Source organism: Neopsephotus bourkii, unplaced genomic scaffold, assembly GCF_033783945.1.
Source record: "Neopsephotus bourkii isolate Nb327-2 ecotype Australia unplaced genomic scaffold, CSIRO-AGI_Nbou_v1 NB_1574, whole genome shotgun sequence".
In the NCBI taxonomy this organism is placed as follows: Eukaryota; Metazoa; Chordata; class Aves; order Psittaciformes; family Psittacidae; genus Neopsephotus; species Neopsephotus bourkii.
The window spans coordinates 2,769,263-2,790,697 of NW_026902050.1; the positions used below are offsets into that span (position 1 = coordinate 2,769,263).

Consider the following 21,435-nt stretch of genomic DNA (forward strand, 5'->3'; position numbering starts at 1 on the left):
CTCCACAATTTTCACATTAATGTCATATCACATCCTCATTTTTGACATGTGCCTATTCAATTAAGCTACATACATTTGCAAAAAATACATTTTTCTGAAGGCAAAAGCATTGAAATTTCTGTTTAAACAGTAGAATGAATAAAATGACAAACATGACTAGGAAAATGTAGTGTCAAAACCAAATGTGACATAAAAAAAACCTTTTGTGAAGAACTCCCACACTAAATTCTGCTCTTATAAACTCAGAAATTCTGACTTTTACTACATTCCCCATAAAGATGTACAGTGATGACCCCACAGAGCAGACTGTACTCATGTACCATTGCAAAGCCTGATTTGTTCCAGTCCCTGGATATCTAATGCAGGTGAGTGATGGCACTCACAAGAGAATTCTTGCCAATGTAACTTCCTGGGTGGCTCTAAAAGCAGCCATAGAGAATGCATGTTAAGATTAGAAAAGCTCCTTACACCCATATTGTCCAACTAAGCAGACAATCCAGACCCTCTCTCAAGGGGTAATTACTTTTATTTCTGAAGCTTTTGAAAATACCATATCTTGAGAAGATCCTGAAAATGACATTCGCATTTCCACCTTCATGTGTACAGGGCTGCTTAGGCAAACAAATGAAACAAACCAGTTTGGTTTTGTTCTTTTTCTTTCTTCCTTTGTTTAACAAAAAGAGACTCCAAATCAACATCTCCAAAATGATTAATCAGTTAAGAGACCTTTGAAAATAGGTCTAAAAATATAACAAACTCCAGTTGGGCAAGTTTGTTCCTATGAAAAATTCCATGCTACCTCCAAAGGTGGTCCGGGTGTTGCTGTAGTCTGTACAAACTATAGTTACCTTTTGTAAACAAACCCACAGGAGAAGCATATTAAAGAGCAATCTGTATCTTCTCCAGGGATTTTAAACTCCTGCAGCTGGTAGAATGGTCAAGAATCACCAATGACTGCACTAGGATGCTCTAGTGATTAAAGTCTGAGCCACCCTATGGAAACACAAGCTTCGTGACCATTGAGAATGGCAACACTGGAAAAGGATGTAAGCTCAGATTTCCGTGGAGTGAAAGTTTAGTGCTTGTTCCTGTACACAGCTTCAACACACTGAAGTTTTCCATGGAAAAGAACAGACACTGATCAGTTCTTACTGCATACGTCCTGCACTATCAACATCACTATGGAAACTTCTGAGTTTCATGCTAGTGCCTCAATCTTTAATGTGCTATTTCACAAGAGCTACTAGAAAGTGGGAAAACATATCTGTCTAGTTTCACATACCACAAATGAAGGCACAGAGAGATTACATGATTTCCTAAGAGTCACCCTCTGCAGCACAACAGGAACTGCACAACTGTTTCCTTCAACCTAGGTCAGCTTTCCAGTCTCCCATGCTTCCTTCTTCTCTGATGCTCCTGTATTTAGGTGCTGCATAATGAAGGTGAAGCCTAAGAAAACACAACAATCAAGAAGTTCTGATAACTTCTTTAAAAAAAAGAAGACACACAGTTCAAAACCAAATTTTTATTTTGGAAACACAATACAGTTTAATGCAACTTTTAAGAGTTTCTTGATAGAAGGCTGTTACTTCATTTTGTGATGCTTACACCATCGCTCACAAATCAATCATTGAAAAATAGGAATGCAGAACATTTAAAAACACAAACAGAAGACAGACTAGGAAAATTGATCACAGGTAGAAAAAAAGGATTACTTGTGGTACAGGGAAAACCTCAAATGTACCATGGAAATGTCCTTTTATTCACAAACCTGAAAGACTGTCAGAATATTGAACCCAAAAAGGATTAGGGACTGACTGATACCAAATGAACAAAAAGGAGCATTCTGATCAAGAAAATAGCAAGGGCCAGCAGATGTTACATAGCGTATGGGCAGACCAATGAGTTACTGCAGGAAAAGATGTGTCTGTACTTGCAGTTCTACCACTGCTGTGCATACATTGTAACTACCTATCTGCCTGCCCATAGCTACGAGAAAGTACAAGACAGTGAACTCCTTTTTCACATCTCCCCTTATATTGTAGCGATTCATGGAGTGCTCTAAGAAATTATTTTGGTTCAAACATTATACATTCTGTTCAGTTCTCTAGGCAAGCCTTTATCTGTCTTCAGTCACATCTGCCTTAAAAAGTCATAGGTAGAGAATAGAGCAGAACCATGCCATGTTCTCAAGTTTTACATTCCTGAAGAACTCGTACAACAGTCACAGACATCAGCATTCACACTACGTCTGGACTTAGATTTAATCAGTGTAAAAAAAAATAAATAATCCAACCTCAAACAAACCCTCCACCTCCAGCCCACATCACACCCACCCATCTCTCTAAAATGAAGGGAGTGAATGCCACAAGTCTGTATGTTGAAATTCAGCCCACATGACATTTCCTTTGGATTTAATTGCTTCCATACGATTTGTATCTGCTAGTCACGCTAGGCCCCAAAGCACTAAATATGCTGTTACAAAGAGGCTCTTGTCCTGTAATAACCTCCTTAATCAAAGAGACAGAATTATGGGTAAAACAATTTTCAGCTTCACCCAAAGCATCCGAACAGAGAACAAAATCAAACCCAAACCACCAACTCTTCCAACATGATGTGAAGGAGTGAACAGTAAGAAGCTGGAAAGGACTTTGCAGATTCAAACCTCTTCAAAGTTGTGTTTCACTGGCTTGGGTAGCAGACAGCTCTGTGCCCTGTCATTTAGCATTTACAGGATAAAGATGGGCTGTAAGACTTTTAAATGTTTACCATCTCTTAAATGCTGACTATAGCATCTCACAAAAACTACAAAAATAAACTTACTCTTCACTTTTCTTTCTTTGAGAAACTGAAACCATTAGCAAGATTATACTCTTTCATATAGTTCCAGTAAACCCATTTGTTTTTCATGGAAGTTTTCTTAAGTAATTCCTGTATCTACTGTATACTCAGCTTTCTAAAAATATATACTAATCAATATTATTTTACAATGATTAATGCATAAAGCAATTTTATTTTCAGCTCGTATTATGAGATGGATGCATGTCAGTTGTCATCCATTAATGCACAAATACTCCTGGACTTTGGGTTTAACACTAACACCACAGTATTATTAAAGATAAATTTCATTAAACCAATGCAATTCTGCATGCACATTATTAATTTATTAGCTTAGACATGTACATCAGTCCAATATAGCAAACTTTGCATCAACACAATAGTGTGTATAGCAGAGTTGTCACCAATTTCCTTATATCATTTAGAAGTGCATACACCTAAATTCAGTGCAGCTTTTGGGTGGAGACCATCCTTTACAGTAAGTTTCTTAAATATTTCCTCAAAGAAAACTCTTCTTGGTAACACTTCTAGACTCAGTGTAGCCTTCCTTAAAGCTTTCTTCAATGACACTTTACAACTAAATCAAAAATGTAGCACGCATCCTAACTCAGAAGACCTGACGAGAATTAGGTCACATCTGTAAATCAAATGTGTCCTTGAGTATTACTGCAGATCTGCTTTTGTTCTCAGATTTTATTAAGCACTACATTTGAAGCACCACATTATCCACCTAATTTTATTAAGCATCACAGGTGACATGATTTCAGATTCTGAGAAAATAGTCTATGAATAGTCATGAAACAACACTATGGTGGACAAGAAAATGAGTAACTTTTAGTTTTCACCAGAAAGTGTTACTGTGTCCACTACCAAATACAGAGGGGGAAAAAAAGTAGCTCATAGCTAGCTTCATAGTTTTCTTAAGCTTTTAAGAGGGACTCTAACGTCAACATAGAAATTAGCTTACTTTTTCTTTTCAAAGAAAGTGGCTTAACAAATCTGTATCAAATGAAGTTATCTGCCTATCCAGGTCAAAAATTATTCCAGTGAATCAGTCCAATTTTAATCTATTCCAAATATTTGTAACTGTTAATGGGAAGAAAAACTTTAATTTCCACAAAGTTAAACACATTAATAACTTTTTTTCACCTTGCTGTAAATTATAAGCTTAAACCAGGCAGCTCCTACTGTTAGGACTTGAAGCAGACTTCATTAAATTGCCCATTTACAGCCATTATCAATGAACACAATCCACCACTCTAGCTGCAGACCTATAGAGTCAGTCTGCACTACAGTAACTTAAAACATCATGTTTTGCTCTTTTCACCAGCTCTCTTTGGTCAACATCTGAAATAGATCCCTACCAGTCAATAAAACTTGATCTACCTGTGAACAGGACCAACCAAAGACCCTAGAAATAGTTTTTAACTTATCACTGGATTTCTGCTATGAGGCCATTGTCATTGTAAGTAAATCTGCATCTGTTTACACACTCATGTACCTTTAACAACAAATGCAGCTACCTCTAAAAAACCTGTATTAATCCAAAACAGAATTTTAAGCTCATGAACCAAAATGCGGTCCACTAATAAATTAAAAATTTCTGACATTCTGATTTTAAAAATCAGTGTATTTAGTTACAAAGCTCTCTCCATAAACTACTAGGCCACTTGGTGTTTCACCATTTAATTTGAAAGCATGACATTTTAAAATGTCAGCACGTGAGCCCAACCTTACAGCACACGCATTACATCCATGAGCAACTGTAGTAATAACTGTTGAACAATACTGTAAAGGTGCCATACATGGTTAGCTTTTTCTACATTTTTATCAGAACTTAACAAAGTAACTGCCTTATGCATTGCTCATCTCCTCCCTGATTTCTAGTTGGGTAACTAACTTTCTTGAGGCAGAAAAGTATCTTCATTATGAATACTGTGCAGCACCATGCACAACATCAATATAAAATAATAATAATAATCTCTACAGAATTAACAGAAAAAGCTTTCAGGGAAAGGCTGTATTTGGAAATCATTTGAGCACTTGAACTATCTTCATAATGTCTGTTTTGTCATTGTCAGTAAAAAAGTATTACTTTTTATGTTGTCCTGCTGAACACGGCCAATAGTATAAAATTGATCATGTGTTAAATCAAGCTTCTCTATCAACATAAACCAGTAGAAAAAAAATGGAACATGTTGAGCAAATCAAATAGTGAAAGTAATTAGCTTTCTTTCCCCTTGAGAAGGATCTACTGGCAAATACATCCTGGTATGACAAATGTTCACTGTAACATTTAAAAAACTGCAGTGTGATAAAGGTAACAGCCCCAACAGTTTCACAAATCTCCCCAGTGCAAAAGCTGCTGTACTCTCTATATTCTGTTTACCTTCTGGAATGAAATCAGTCTGACCAAGAAGCACTGTGCACACACTCACAGAACATTAAAACCTTAGTCTTCATTTGAAATATGAGTCTGTACCACCTGAAAACAAAATCAGTGGAAAGTAATACTTGAAAAATTCTTTCTACGGAATATGTGTACACAGCTTAGCATGTGGATCAACAGGCAAATGATATTCCCACTTACCGACACAAGAGTTATGCAAGGCAGTTTGACTGTCTTTCCAGAAACCATTTTTATCAGAAATACATCACACTTAAATTTTTTTCCACACATGCACACACAGAAAAATGCTTTAGATAACATTGCTGTAAGTGTGTGTGTGTTCATTAGTCTGTTTTCCACCCCCCACTTCTGTGGTTTGGTATTTAATTACAGGGTGGAGTGGTCCCCAGGCTACTTATGTTTCTTCCAGTCACAGCCAGAAAATTTCTGCAGGAGCTGACATGCAGGAGTGCGACCGCTTCAAGTTATAGCTGGTTCCCTGTCAGTAAGGCTAGCTCACTCTTCACTGAAACTCCCAGCACTGCTTTTGTTTAAACGTATGCTTAAATAGAATAAATTGCATTCTGAACTTCAACAGGACCTAATTTAGCTATTTACTCTTAATTTGCTTTTCAATTTTCTTTTGCTAATGACTACAAACAAATCTTTACGGATAATTAACTTGGAAAGAAATGGCAAATTTTCTTTTCCCTTGAATACAGGAAAATGTAACCTTGTATGCCTGGTTTTACCAGCTGGGATTTTCAAGCACATCATCTGACTTGAAAACTATGTGCAATAATCCACAGGGTTAAATACTGCTTTCCATAAACACTCTTAAATTTCTGCATAAAATTCTAGTTTCACCTGAAAAATATTAGACCACTCATAAAATATTATAGTTCATATATGACCATTTTATGGTTAAGTATTACTCCCAAAAGTATTGGAGTATAAAGAAATACATTATTCAAATTAATTTTTATAGGAATTAGAAAAGTTCTGTTGGATAAATAAAACTGGGCAAACAAAATAAAGACAAACTTAAGTAACAAATACATACACAATTAAACTTTTGTTTTATATTAAAACAGGATTATGATAATCAGACTATTACTGTTGACAGGATTTGGAAAAAAAATAAAAGAGACTTTGGGGGTTTACCCATCATTTTTGTTTAAAAACTTGCATTTTCAGCCTAAGCAACAAGAATCCATCAACTTGGAAAACTATGTCTTTTTCAGACATGTGTGACATGAAAGTGAAACCACATGAGCTCATTTTGACTACTAGTCAATAAAAAGAGAGCAGACTATGTTACGTAGTTTTTAGCCAGAGGTATCTGAAAACACCTGCTGGCCAAGCCCTAGCAAGAATTTATATGAAATACTTATTTACAAATGATCTCTTACAGTGCTCCTGTCAGTCACCTACTTCTCTGTCCTGTTCTACTGAGAAAAATACACGTAAAGTGCAGAGCAACATGATCCTCTCATTCAGGTGATAAACCTGATTATAAACCTTTTTTAATAAAAAACTTCTAAGTTTGAACACTAGCACATGTTCACTCAATATTATAGATCATATACAGTAACATACAGAATGGCAGAAAGAATGGAAACATAGTTTTATGCTTTGCTAGTAGCTCAGAGCGTGACTTGAGATAAAAAATCTAAACTCTGCAGTTTCAAAGACTGGGGTCTTGAGTAATCATTTGGAAATTCCAAAGCAACAAGGCAAAGAAATCATTATAGAATCATGCAGTTTATGCATGCATTAATTTCTCTACACAGTAAATATCCTTTTTCTTTCCTCTCATGCCTTGTCTATATGCTATTTATTATGGCTGGACACAGAGTTGAATATGAACTCAAGATAATACTCTTCTGACTAAGGGCTGTGGTAAATGAGTGAATGATCTCCTGTAGCCCTGGCAGTTTAACTCCCTCAGTATCCTTGGGTACATCCTTCATCAGCAAACGTTTTATTTCATTAGCAAACATTTTGTCACTGTGTATTTACCTGGTTAATACAGTGCCATTTAATTCGCAATGAATCTGGAGCAGAGATACAGAATTTACCAAAACAAGGCACTGTGACCTGAGCACATTTTACAATTACTACATATTTTCAGGCCTATTAAACTGCTTCAAATGAAATTCCAAATGCCATAAATAACACGGTAGCCAAAATTTCTGGCCAGAAGGGATAGGCAGTTATGTTACACTTCTCAAAATCTGTCACTAAAATAAAGACGACTCCTCCCGTGTCCCTAAAGATATGGATGCTATAAATATACATACACACCACTTGTGCTGCAGCCGTGCATTCCGTTTGTGAAAAGCCACCCACGACCCGAGCACAACGGGTTCGCGGTTAGAACCGAGCTGGAGACCCGGGAGCCCGCGTTACGCGGTCCCTCCCACCGAGCCTGCTTCACCTCCAACGGGTCACCGGCACAGGGTGCCCTGGTCCCACCTCCCGGAAAACTCCCGGGAACAACTGCTATTAAACTTGCTTTAAAAAAACTTTTATAACAGTTTTTACTAATGAATCTGGGACGCCTGGCCAGGCAGGGAAGCTGTGCGGAGCCGACAGTTCACATGCTCCGGGAACTCCCTCCCGCCAGTGCCTCGCTTCACCCCGCTCTCTCCTCTTCCCACTGCTGCACTGGGAAGAAGTTTCCTCCCCCTCGGATTCCACATCTACCTCACACTTCGAAACCCCCGGCGCCCCCGCCTCACGGCCAGCACAGCAACCGCCTCTATTCCCGGAACTAGCCCCGGCTGGCCGGCGTGAAACTTGGCGGACCACCCTCCCTCCCTCAGTGCGGACCAAGCCACGGTAACGGGCCTCCGGCCCGGGACCCCTACTCACTTGAGGAAGTACCGCTGTCCCGTGTGCGTGAGCGCCATCTCCCAGCCGGGCGGCAGCGGCAGCTCGTCCGTCACGTCGTAGGAGCGCTGGCGGAGGTGCGCGTGCTGCTGCGCGGAGCCCGAGCCCAGGAGCGAGGCGGGCGAGGAGTGGGAGCGGACGTGCTGCGCGGCGGCGGGCCGCAGGGGGGGCGCGCCCGAGTCCGTGCTCGACTGCCGCGAGTGCGAGCCCGAGTCGGGCTCCTTGAAGAAGGACTCAGGCAGTATTTTCTTCCTCCAGGAGCTGGGCGTGGGGTTCATCACCGCGTTGAAAAGCGCCTCCAGCTCCGTGTCCAGGTCCTGCGTGACGTGGATCACCTGCTGCCCTGGCGGCGGAGCAGCAGGAGCGGGGTTCATTTTCCACCCGTCGGCCGCAGGCGGCTCTGGAGCAAGCAGTAGCCGGCGCCGGCCCCGCTGCAGGCCACCGCCGAGGACGTGCCCTTCGGAGCCAGGCGCTCTTCAGGAGTGGCGCCGCTCTGCCGGGGCGGGCGATGAGTGCCTCTGCGCCCCCGCCAGCAGCGTTGGTGTCCCGGGCGGGCGGTTCAGCCCGCAGGCCGGGTCGGGCCGCGCCAGGCAGCGGTGGGACGAAGGCAGCGCCGGCCCCTCCCGCCCGCCTCTCAGCACTCGGCCCGGCCCCCTCCCCGCCCGCAGTTATGCAACTGCAGTAAAACTTTGGGCGCTCGAAGCCGTGGAGGTACGGGGGTGCTCTCGTCGAGCAACAGAGGGGCCCTTGGGACGCCGGGGCTACGGGGTGGGCTGGGACCGCTGGGCTGTCCCTCAGAGCCCGCCGGGGCCTGTGTTCGCACCCCGTTTGCCCCTCTGGTCGCGCCGCCACACCCCAGTCCCACACGAAGTTAGCAGGACCAGGAAGGCGGTGCCAGGGCCGCCGGGCGGGGCGTTCCGGGTGAGCGCGGCGGCCGCGGACCCGCTCGGCGCCGCCGGAGCCCTCCTCTGTGCTTGCGGAGCCGGGTGGTCCGCTGCCGGGAGCAACTGCATGGCCCGGCAATTGCCGGGGGCCGCCGCAGGCGGAGCTGCTGCCCCTTCATGTCATGCAGTGCAGTTACATGGGGCGTCGCTTCAGTGTTCAAGGAAACTCGAAGCATTTTCTCTCCTGATGGAACTGAATTTGTGTAAACCTAATTAGCTTTGCTCTAAAACCATTATTCATGAAGTTCATGGGTGATACTAATTTCTGGAGGCAAACTGATGCTTAAATTAGTTCACATACGATCTTCATAGCACAATTCAGTGATGCTATGGCAATGGGAAAAAAGGAAGGAAGCATTCGTGGCCCACAACTATTCTGTTGTAGTTTAGGTAATGCTTAGTGCTTTGCTGACAGGTACAAATTTGCTGCTGAGTTGTATCATAAATCTTTCCAACTCACTATCCATAGGTGGTTTCGGATACAGCTGTGACATTTCATGGATCTATCCTGACCTCTTGTAAACAGTTGCTTGTCCTCTATTTAGTCTGTACTAGAAGCCAGAGCCACTACCAAAATGCATTCCTTAGGCTTCTATACAGTAAATGTAATACATTTTTATTTAATCTTCTCTCATTTGCTTGGTGCACTTGGAACACCTTTTGAATAGTGATGTGACCAGAATTAGACAAGTCTATGGAACAGATCTTGCTTGTGCATTTCCTGATTTCCTTGCTTCAACAAATACTCCCTGTCATTTACTTTTCCTTACATTTCCTGCTTGTGTTTCCATTAGCTAGGCAGATCTTCTTTTTGCTGATTTTCTTTTTCTTCCCACATCTGCTATATTTCTGGTCAGGAAACCCAGTACTCCTGAGACTTGTTTACGCTTCCTTTCCCTAAGAATTTTCCATGCTATCTTTTGTACCATTCTTCTACTGCTTCCTTATGGGGTCACTTGCTGGCGTTTTTACTAGCCCAGACAGCTGTGCTAATTACAGCACCTGCTCCAGGGTTATGCAGCTATTACATATCTTCTTTTTTTTTTATCCCCCCCTGCAATTTCCTCGTTTAAAACCTTGGATATTAGATGATTGCATGTGTATGTGTGTGTGTGGCTATTGCACAGATAGTGATCTGAAAATGAGTGATTTTCCACACAGCCTTTACAAGTGCTTTTTTGCTTCCTCCAGGCCTCTGTATCCGTGAGTAAAGGCACACCCAGCTACTGACTACATTCCTTTCCAGATGACATGGCTGTTCAAGGGAAAGCTCGATGTGCCCTCTCATCTGTGTTAATTAGACCACTTCCATAAGAGAGTGTTGTATCTCATGAGTAAGTGTATTCACATTTTAAACAATATTTATTACATCTAGAACTGTCTCCTTCAGCAAGCTGTACTTTTTCCTGAATAAGAGTTAGCTGCTATTGTACCAATGTTGCAGGCTAACGCATCTTTTTCTACTAATCTGAAAGTGATTAAAACTGTAAGACTAAATTCTCATAGTACTGTTGTTATTCTATGTTTAGAAAATACTAACTTCCTTCTTTGAACATAAAAATAGGACATGACCACCAGCTTTTACAGAAAATGACTCAACATGTTCAAGTCCGTGGAAGACAATGCCACTTCCATCACAATGGGACTGGATTAAGTGATAAAAGAAGCAAACCACAAGCGTGATGTGCAAAGTCTCCTTATCATTACTTCTTTCTTCTAATTACAGGATTGTACATTAAAAAAAACAAACAACAAAACACCACCAAAAAAACCTAACCCAATAACATTATTTTATCTCCAGTCTATGTGTGGTTCAAATGCTTTTCAATAGCACAGCCTTTTTTTTGTTTAACTGAAGTATTTATAAAGTACACTACTTCGAGCATATCATATTTGTCATACATTTTTAGCAGCAACTTCAGTCTGTATTTCAGTGGCACACCAAGCAAACAGATAAGAAATAAGTTCACTTTCAAATTTACCCTTAGATAATGAGCATCTAATGGTTTGAAGAAACAATACCATGTTGTAATTTTTAATCTAGATACATCACTGCTTTGCATTAAAACCCTACATTTTTTATTTTTTTTTTCTTTTTTCTGAGAAAGCCCACACAGGTGAAAATCCATGCATGATGTCTGCTACAAAATAAACCAGTCAGCATTCCCTGGAAAAATCTCATAGTTTTGGGGTAACTTAATTACATAGTGCAGACCACGAAGAGCTGCACAGTTCCTGTCTTCTGTTTAGGTATGTACTACACAAAGAGGCTTTAAAGTGGTCATTAACTACATCTAGTTTTTTTTTCATATACTTCAGTGAAGAAGAGCTGTATATAAAAAGAAAGCTTCTATTCCCCCCAGATAAATAGAGAAAAAGAATACAATGGAACAGTAGACGTATTACACAAAATTTCACTACAGAAGGCATATATGTGCATCATACACACGCATTTACACTTTGAAAAAATACAGTTTGTCATGCAAATGAATGATTTTATTTGCACTTGTGGGTATTGTTTGATAGGCTTTTTTTGTATATTATGCTCTTGCTAATAGTTCTATATTAATATAATTTTCAAGAAACTTCTGGAAAGGTATACTTAAGAAAAATTTACTGTGTTTTTTTAACAAATGGGTCAGTGCTTAAGTTTCTGGTTTTTATCTGCATGCATTTCATAGCTATTTGTTTCTCAGGTAGGCTTAAACTTTGGTTGGCACCTCAGAACACACACAAAATGTATCCTATGTGTGTAGACAACTGTGCTGTGGTTTGTTTAATACAAAAAGCTGGTGTATATTATAAAGTTTCACAAAAATAGCTATGTAAGCAGATGTCCCTTGCCAACATCTTCAGGCCAGCAAAACCTCTAATGTGAACACAGTGAAAAAAAAACAACCCAACCATAACCAAAAACAAACCAACAATTGAACTTGTGTCAGCTTAGTTCATGTTGGTTTATAAGTTGATGTAATTCTCCTGGCAAGGAAGCTATGTGAACATCTATAGATGACTGCTCAGACATTCATTTCAGAAACAGCTGTACTAATCAAAAAATTGCACTAATGTTTGTGTCTCAGGGGTTATTCCTCTTTCAGTAATGCCAGTGGAATGAGACATACGAACACTGCTCATCACATCAGTACAAAGGCAGATTTCACGTAAGCAATTTGGAGCAGTGATTTGGGAAAAGCTGTAGTTCCTGCTTTGCAAACAGCTGAAGCCCTGTCGGTAGTCACTATGCCACAGCTGCTGCTTTAAGCTTCCTCACTGACGTTAGCATGGTTCCTCCCCAAAAGACAGTTGAACAAAATACAAAAAATACTATGGCATAATCAGTTTGCCTTGGGTAGCTTAAACTGCGGATGAAAATAAGATTTGCTAATACAGCTGACTTTGCACATAAACGACTTACTTAGGAAAGAAATTCACGTTTGTGGAAATGGTGGTAGTGTTAAAAGGACAGAAACACAGCTAGTCATTATGACTTTCAGTTACTCCAGAGAGATTTGGAAGATGATTTTTGGCCAAATTATCTGGGATAAATAAGTCCAATAATAGTCATGTAAAATAAACTGAGACCTGATCTGTTGCTTCAGACTAGAAGTCCATAATTGCAATAAGAAGAAATTGCTTAATACAATATGATCTTATTGGCATGAGTTTTTCTGGAATAGTTACGTCATTCTAGCTCCCTGTGTGAACTCTGCTGACAATACCAGAATAACAACCCAGCTAACAAGACTGAAATACACAGGAGAAGCAACTGAAGAAGAAAAATATTCTGGAATAGCTCTGCAAATATTAGCTGAAGGGTAGCATAAATAGTGCCGAGAATCATAAAAAAATACTTTTTCTAGGTTAATTTAACTTGCAGGAAGATACATCATTCTTTCTTGGTAATAAAAACTGCATGTACACAGAGGGTTTTCTGGTGTAGATTTTGCCAGGAAACAAAGGTAATAGTTTAATTACAGTCATTCAGATTTGCTATTTTGGAAGAGTCCTCCAATTTGCATTTCCTGTGTCCAACACAGAAAGTATATGATTTGCTTAAGCTTAGCAGAACAATTTGAAATGAGATTGATTATTCTGACATCTGCTGTTGCTGTTAGTGTAAAATATTTCAGCTGTTACCTATTAAGTGTATAGATACATATAAATAAGTCTTATACTTCATAACATCATGAAGTGTTGATGGTTGCACTTGCTGCTCAGCCCTTTCTATTCACCCTTCCCCACTTTGTAGAAGGTAAGTCCTACATAACTTGTTCTGTGTATTTTTGAATTGCTGGATCCTCTTGTTTCCCCTAGCGACTAGAAACAACACTCATCATCAGTATTCCCTGTTTTCATCATGTGTTTTCTTTTTGCCTGGAAAGTCATACTTGGTACTGATTTTTAACCTTCGCGGGAGAACAAGCAGGGATGAGAGGGAAATTGTTGTTCTAGGAAGCATGAGAGTTGACTAGTATAAAACCAGACATTTAAGATGTGGTCCTGCCATTAAGCACACACATGATGGCAAGAATAGTTATCGAAGCAGAAAAAGAAGTACTTCTCTTCCATGCCCCTTTTTGTTTAACTGCACAGGGGAAGGCCCGCAAATGGGGGTGTGAGTATGTAGACCAGCAAGCAAATTTAGTCTTCAGGTGGACAGAAACAGGCAGCACAGGACACCTGAACATCTCATGCTTGGCCTGGTTTCCAACAGTGATCCATTGAAAGAGACCAGCTTCATCAACACCACAGACTAAAGACAGCTCCCCTGTTACAGGAATGGTTATGGTGAGTACACATACTTCCACTTCAGACTGTTTGCTGTCCTCCAGCAAACCTGAACTGCAATCTCCAACAAGAACTGAGAAATGTTTGTGAAACTTGTAAATTGTTAGACCTTAAAAGATACATTTGGATGTAGAAGAACACAATGGTGATTTTAAAAGCCATTCATGTAAAATTATTAAACAATTCCTGGAATTCAGAGCAAAAGTGTTTAAAAGTGTTGTCTCAGTAACACCATCAGTACTAACGGAGAGATTTCTCTAAAATTAGGGTTTGCTTAGGGCTTCTGCTAAAGACAAACCTAACAGGACAGAAATTCTTCTGTTATCTTACGGTAGGTTTACGAACACAAAACACGTGAACAGCTGGGTAGAGAAGCTTCCCAGCTTCTGCAGTTCTGGTATTTTAAGCATCTGTTCTAAGGAGTACTACTTGGAATGTTCACACACATGCAAGCACACCACGGAGTAAGATAAATTCCATAACGTGAAATTCAGTTTTAATCTATTTACTTTTCTTTTTGGAAGAAAAACAACCCCAAACCTAACAAACCCAACACCATTCCCCCCCCCCAACACCAAAACCCCCAAACAAAAAAAAACCCCAAACACACAGCCCCCCCCCCAAAACAAACAAAAACCCAACAAACCCCCCAAACTAAAGTAAACCTTAATGTGTTTTGCAGCATATTTGCTCACTATAGTTTGCATCTTAGCCTGAATATTACCTGTGTTTTGGGCCAATCAAAATGCAACTATTTAGAGTGGTGTCCCTATTATAAACTTTGTTATTTTCACCGATGGAGTGAAAGATTGCCTTTCCTTATGTAGTTAGGGTAAGTTCTAATAAAGAATCTAGAATAAACAAGCTGTAAAGCTGATGATTATGGTAATTCCTAAAATGTATTCTAAAATTTATTACACACTCAAAGCTGCGCTTCTATGTACATAAAAGCACTCTGCTCACTATCTGCCATAGAACTACTGGTAGCCTTTAAAACCTGCCACATTTCAAACAAATACAAATCCAGACCCTAAATGAAATAATAGTATTTGCTATAGATACAAATAATCTGATAGACAAGTGAAATTTCAACGTACAACTGCAGTAATAAAACTGCCACAATTAAAAAATAAAATCGGCAAGATTATTTAAAAAAAGAAATTGTGCTGTAAAATACCTGACCCTGAGCACAAAGCCAAGCACGGTGTGAGGGAAGACTTCCTTCCCTTTGTTTAGAGCAGTAAGGACCAGCAGAGCTTTACTCATGGAGTTTTGCCAGGTTATTCCTAACCTTGGGACTTCCTTTCCTACGCACAATCTATTGTTAATCTTACAAAATCACAGTGTAGGAAACAGGCGTTCTTAACAAAAACTAGGACTGAAACAAAGTCACCATTCGTGCCATACATGGACACATTTCCTAAACAGCACTAAATTTAAACCAGTAATACATTTAACATTAAATTCAAAACACAGTGTTAAGACAAAATCTTAGTTCGGTGGGTTTTCTGTTAAATGAGAATTGTAGGCCTAATGCAAAGTTCGGGTATTGATTTTATTTATGTATGTGTAGATCTAAATTAACTCTACCCCTGTTTAGATGAAAGCAGTTTTCCACATGTAATTCAAGGAACATCTAATTAATTAGCCAGGTGAAAAAAATCTTGGTCCAGTACATTAAAAAATCATGAGAAAGCATGGTAAGGACAAGCAAAAGTGCAAGAAAATAAAGCTTACAGGAGATCCTAAATACACTTCAGAGATGAGGAACTGATTCAAACCTGGATCAGAGACTTAAACAATAGATTTTACAAAATGGACAACGATTATATGAGTTCATTCAAAGGATTAAAAACCAGAGCAGGAGGAAGAAAAGTGTTGCCTCTTGAGTTTACCCAGTGCTTAAAAGAATACAAACATTTTTCAACACCAAACAAATTGTTATCCTGAGCTTTAAGAACTGGGGGTTATATTATATTCTTAGCTAAGTGGCTTAGCAAATTCATTAGCAGACGGAGAATGTTGTACAGTTCTTGAAAACTGGATGTATTGTTTTCAGTTTAAAATTAACCATGAATTAAAAAATATAAAGTGAAATACATCCCAAACTAAGTATTGAGACAAACAATTCTTGCTGCAAGACAAACGCCGAAATGATTACATAGCAGAACTTTTCCTTTGTAGATTATAAAAAAACTTTCTGCCCCCTGCTGTTTAGACCAGGAAAAAATAAACTGGGATACAAATCTGTTGAGACATGTACAGCTAAAGCTGAGCCTAACTTTGCTTTTGAGAAAATAATCCAGTTTGTACTTGAACTAGTTAGATGTTTAGTTTTTTCGTGCACTTAAGACTCTGCACTGGCATGATGTTCGCCTGAATTTAGTGCTCCATGAAAAAGGTGCCAGGGAGCCACTCACAAGTTGCTGACTTGGTAAACCAAGACCATACTGACACCCACAGGAAAGGCAGCTCTGCAAAATGACATTAAATCTGAAATGAAAACAGTCAAAAGTTCTACATCAAGGTCAAAATATTATACTCCATATTCAAAAGATGTTATAGGTGAAGCAGTAATGTAATACACTCAGAACTTAATGTTTGTAAACTGCTTCAAGGTTAAAATGTTGCATTGCCTACAAACTGACTTTGATTACTCACTTTGGAAAAAAAGTTACTGAACTTTCTAAGACACAAAAAGCTTCTAGGACTGGTATCCAAAACTTCTATTTTGCTGCTGTAAGTCCTAAACTACAGCTACAGTGAAAAGCTGGAATAAAGAGAAAAAACCTGGCCTACATATAAGCTGTTCTGTATTTCACCTGAAAATGTAGACGAATTACAGGGGAAAAAAAAAAAACCAAACAAACTAATCAGAATTCTTAAGTAGTAACGCTTAATTACTTTTAAGTACCACATACTAAATGTGAAGAGAATTTTGTGACTCTATGAAAAAAGTCACCACATATGAATGGTAAATGAAACCCGTTACTGACTTGCACAGAGAAGAGGAACTGAAGTTTGTTCACACAATCATCACACTACACAAAGCAATTACAGAACAAGCAACTCCCTGTTCCAGGAAACTGACCTCTTTAAGTGAATGTTACTGATTAAAGCACTTTTTCCAGGCAGGTTTCCTTTGGAACAGCAGCTCTCAGACGTCCAAACATTCAAACCAACAAGAAAACAATGCATTTGGGACTGAAAAGACCCAGTCAGTGCAGAAATTTGTGGTGTTGCCATGACAGACAGTAAACACACAGCTGCTGCCAAGATCTGTGTGTTACAGTTCCCTCTTGCCTATCTGTCCTCTTCAACGGCTTTATGATGCACCCTACTTGTGACAGTATAACATTAGGAGAAGTATTTAACCTTAGTCCCAGAAGCTACAAATATTTGCATTAGATTACAACTGAAAGATTATTTTTGATATAACCTTTAAGACTTTTTTTCTTGAAAATGGAAAAGTGTCATTTACATTGCAATACTTGGCTAGTCTTTCCCTTGTGAGCACACTACCCAAGCAGGGGGAATAAAATGGTTGCATCTCAACACAATATCCGATTCAGCAGAAGTTAGTACTATTAACCTGCCTCCCAGCCTGCAGTTTTGCTTCTGCCATTTCTCAGATCACCTTTTACCTCTAACCAGTATATGCTAGCTCATGTCTAGGGCATGGGGTTGTCTGTGGCAACTGCTCCCTGCAGAAAGCTGAGACTGCCTAAGCAGGAGTTACAGCTGACTGTGTTGGAGTGGATTACCCTGGTCATAATTACTTAGAAGGGTAGAAAAGCAGTGTAATGTCCAGCCTCAAAATTGACTGAATCTTCTGCAGGAAGATGGCAGCAGTCCCACATTGACTCTGCATGTACATGGGTCTAGACAGAGGAACCTTTCTAGATGGAATTGGTTAAGGACCATTCCCACCAATATAGTTTTGTGGGGTTTTTATTTTACTAACGTCAAAACAAGCAAAACCAAGGCAAAAAGCTACTTGATAAATGTAAAAATAAATGTGCAGCTTCATATAATATTGGGACAGCTCTACTTAATGTAGGAGAGCTCTTCAAGTGGAACAATACTAATTTAGAGCTAAAGAAATTCTCAGCATAGCACACTGCATTTCTACATTTGCAAGTAAAGCCACCCAATTACCTATCTCCTATCAGGCAGGTGTATCAGGTTAGCACCCAGCGGACATTTAGCTTATAATTATTACTGGTTCAAGATCCTGGCACAGGACAGCATTTCATCTGATCCAGATGTTTATTTTTCTTCAGAATCTATTTGTGATCACTGTTTTCAGTCATTTCACAAACTGCTCAGTAAGATGGCGACCACCGAACATTCCTATTTCATGTTGCGCACTATTCTCCTGCAATGGTTTGTTTTCATTTCCCCCAGTGCCTGCTCCAGCTGCTGTATTAGGTGCAGGAGGGTGGAAGGGTCTGTTTGCAACACGTGGGCAGTCTGATCGTCATTCTCATTAAGGTGTAGCTTTATAGTCACAGCAGGCTTGATCTGTTGTCTCAAACTCCTGCTTGCAAGCTGCATGGCGGGGTTCCGATGAAATGGGTACAGGGAGACAAACACACGAGAGTTATCAGCTTTCACATTTACAAGTCACAACTGGCTTGCAAGACCTGCTTGGAGGACTGCTTAAAAATCCTTTTCACTCACATGAAAGATACACACGATCTATTACTCAGTTTTCTCATTAGGCAATACCAATCCACTTGAATCAATGTGATAATATTTCTGAAAATCAGGTGATAATTTGAGATGGAATATATTTAGTATATGCAAATATTTTTAACACACCAGTGGAACTATGAGACCACCTTTCCTAAAGCAACAAATATACTGTATCATTACATATCCTAATCACCTCATAACTAGCTATCTCTGGTGCAATCACAAAATTGTGTTGGTTTTAAACACATGAAAACCTGCTGCCTCTATTTCTTTAAACAATATAAATTGTTTAGTACCTGTTTGTGATGTAAAAAATGCGTAAAGTAAAATGCTGAACACTGAGAACAGCAGTTACCTGCACATCCAGTCTCCACTCAAGGTTGTGGTAGCTGGGAAGCTTTGGTGCCAGCTCACCAAGAACACTTCTGATCTCTTTCCTGTTATCAAGGTACAGCTGGAGCAGCAACTTGTTCAGTTCATCTGAGAATCCCAGAACATGAATGGAATCTTGGAAGTCCGTCTCAGAAATCTAAAAGTAACAATTTAGTCCTTAATACAGAACAGTGCAATAATCATTATTTGTTGAGGAAAAAAAAAAAAAACAAAACTAAGTAAATATTACATATGCTATGGTGAAGTTGTTCTCCTGCACGAACATATGAGGACAGATCTACACCCAGGACAAACAAATAATCCACGTCAAGTGATTTACATGTGTTGATGTATTACTGCTGGTTATTATGAGCTTCAGGAACAGTTTTAGACCAGGTTTTTATAAAAAAAATTCAACACCCTCACATTTAAGCCTTCATACCAGAGAAGAAAATGCAACACAACACAGCATCTGAGCTTGTCACGAGGAAGTACATATTTTGGTTATCAATTTATCAACAGTATGTGAACATAATACCGATACTCAAATACTCTTAACTGACCTGAATGTTGACAGATGTAAGCAAGCACCACATACAACTTCAAGGCCCATGTTACAGTAACTCAGCACGGCCCCAAGAAGCCAATTCCCTCAGCTTCAGCCTTTGTGCTGAACCAAAGACATGTGGTTCACCCTTGTGCCAGCAGTTACATATTCAACAGCAAGCATCATGCCTTTACAGCACACTCATTCATAAACACATTCTGTGATCATCTATATTCTGCCACAGTACCCTGCATTCATCTGTTATTCAAGTCACCCGACCTCCCTCTAGGGAAGATTCTGCACTATTTCAGTTCCTCCTCCACCTCACTTCACAGTGCCTGCTTGAGTTTTATTTGGAATTCCTTGTCTCTGTATCCCTTCTCCATGTTGTCATTGTTCAAATATCCTACTTTATCAAAAGTATATACAGTGTTTCAATAAGAGGCACCTTTTTTTGACATTAAAACATGCCATCAGAATTGTGAACTAGGTTTTCTCTATTCATCGGTATTTTCAGAGCTGTATGTGTTTAGATAACACCTCCTGGTGTATCCTTGAATTTGAGAACAAAGGGACCCTCACCATAACTTTGGAGCTTTCACTGAGAAGATACGTGAGTCCTTCCACTCCATGCTGAATGGTGTCAACGTCGATGTTTAGTTTTCCTTTAAGGAAAGCATAAAGTACCTTTTACTTCCCCATTAAGCTGCCAGAGCACCGATGCAAAAAACCTGCAAATTCATCCCAAGCCAACTTACAAAACATGCACAGAAAAGTAAAAAAGCCGAAAAGGCTGCACACCCCTCAAATGCGAATGTTAAGGGAGACAAACAGCCAATTCGATCCCCCACCCAAAACAACCCAGAACGCCCTGGAGAAGCCCAAACCGCTTCTTACGGCTCAGTAAGGAAGCTGCGCGCTCCCCCCCGACGCCGGGCTCGCGCACACAGCAAGGCAGGTTTTGCCGCTGCCGGGCCGGCCCGACACCCGGTAACACAACCCTAGACTGGCTTGAGCCAAACTCTCTCCCTCCCCCTACCCCTCGGGCCCCGTGCAGCCTGGCTCCCGCCTCCACCACCCGTGCCTTACTGGCGGCCGCCTCGTAGGCCCGCGGCGCCGCGCCCCGCCGCAGCAGCTCCACCGCCAGGCGCCCCAGCTCGCCGACCGCTGAAACGAGAGAAAACAACTCCGCTGCACCCCTGCCGCAGCCACACCCGTGTCGGGTCTCCCCCGCCGCCGACCGCGCCGAACCCCTGAACCCCCCACCATGGTGCCCGTCTCGGTATTGAACCTGCGGCGCCCGCCCGCGGCAAACAACCCAGATCCGCTCTCTGCGCCTCCGACAGCACCAGCAGCATCGCCCCAGCCTACGCACGAAAGAGTGCGGCTGTGCACCGGTACGCGCCTGCGCGGAGCCGTGCGGGGCGTGGAGGCCCCTCTTGAAGGGAGGCGGGGACTACCAGTGTTTGTGAGCACCGTGACACCGTTTTCGGTCCTGCCGAGCTGCGCTGAAGTGACCTAACGGATCCCAATCCCTTGTGCCCTATCATAAACTAAAGGTGATTAGGCAGTGTTTGAAAGTGAGAAAATGGAATACAAATCTTATGCTTAAAAAGCAGGTGTAAAAATGATGGGAAAAGGTAAAAGAGAAATAAAACAGTGGAGATAAGATGCATGAAAAAAAGGAGGGGGAAAAAATCCCCAAACCTGAATATGTATACATGTGAGTGAACTCTAGGAATCCTGATAATTGCCTCAATGGCAGCTCATTGCCTTTGTGCCAAGAACATCAGTAGGATAGTCCAGAGAAATAGACTGTATGCTGGCAAGGAAAAAAAAATACACAAAGCCGAAGACTGGAAGCATACAACGAGCCAACAGGCGATACATGCTATATGACCCCCACCCTCTCCTCCTATCCTATTATTTTTTTGTGTTTACTGTAACATTTTCTCAGGGTACTT

General features: G+C 40.6%; 3 protein-coding genes across 4 annotated transcripts in view; all 3 read right to left on the minus strand.

Moving 5' to 3' along the window:
- WWTR1 (WW domain containing transcription regulator 1) overlaps window positions 1-8,787 on the minus strand; it is a 68,760-nt gene extending 59,973 nt beyond the window's left edge. The window contains exon 1 of the mRNA XM_061371512.1: window positions 8,105-8,787. Coding sequence (XP_061227496.1) covers window positions 8,105-8,496 — 392 coding nt within the window. The 5' untranslated portion in view covers window positions 8,497-8,787. The remainder of the gene's footprint in view (window positions 1-8,104) is intronic.
- PFN2 (profilin 2) overlaps window positions 1-21,435 on the minus strand; it is a 135,307-nt gene that overhangs the window by 60,002 nt on the left and 53,870 nt on the right. The window lies entirely within an intron of this gene.
- Window positions 15,389-20,890, minus strand: COMMD2 (COMM domain containing 2). The gene is made up of 5 exons (XM_061371510.1): window positions 20,763-20,890; window positions 20,561-20,638; window positions 20,054-20,136; window positions 18,908-19,081; window positions 15,389-18,405 (listed from the first exon to the last, which is right to left on the minus strand). Exons 1-5 carry the CDS (start codon window positions 20,827-20,829, stop codon window positions 18,208-18,210), a joined length of 600 nt encoding a protein of 199 aa, XP_061227494.1. The 5' UTR covers window positions 20,830-20,890; the 3' UTR covers window positions 15,389-18,207.

What these genes read in the sequence shown, in the direction of transcription:
- COMMD2 (XM_061371510.1), bottom strand. Translation starts at nt 20,829, where the DNA reads ATGCTGCTGGTGCTGTCGGAGGCGCAGAGAGCGGATCTGGGTTGTTTG. An exon ending in GCCGCGGGCGGGCGCCGCAG is followed by an intron (nt 20,639 to 20,762) that starts GTTCAATACCGA and finishes CTCTCGTTTCAG; the next exon opens with CGGTCGGCGAGCTGGGGCGC. An exon ending in AGTGGAGACTGGATGTGCAG is followed by an intron (nt 18,406 to 18,907) that starts GTAACTGCTGTT and finishes CCCGCCATGCAG; the next exon opens with CTTGCAAGCAGGAGTTTGAG.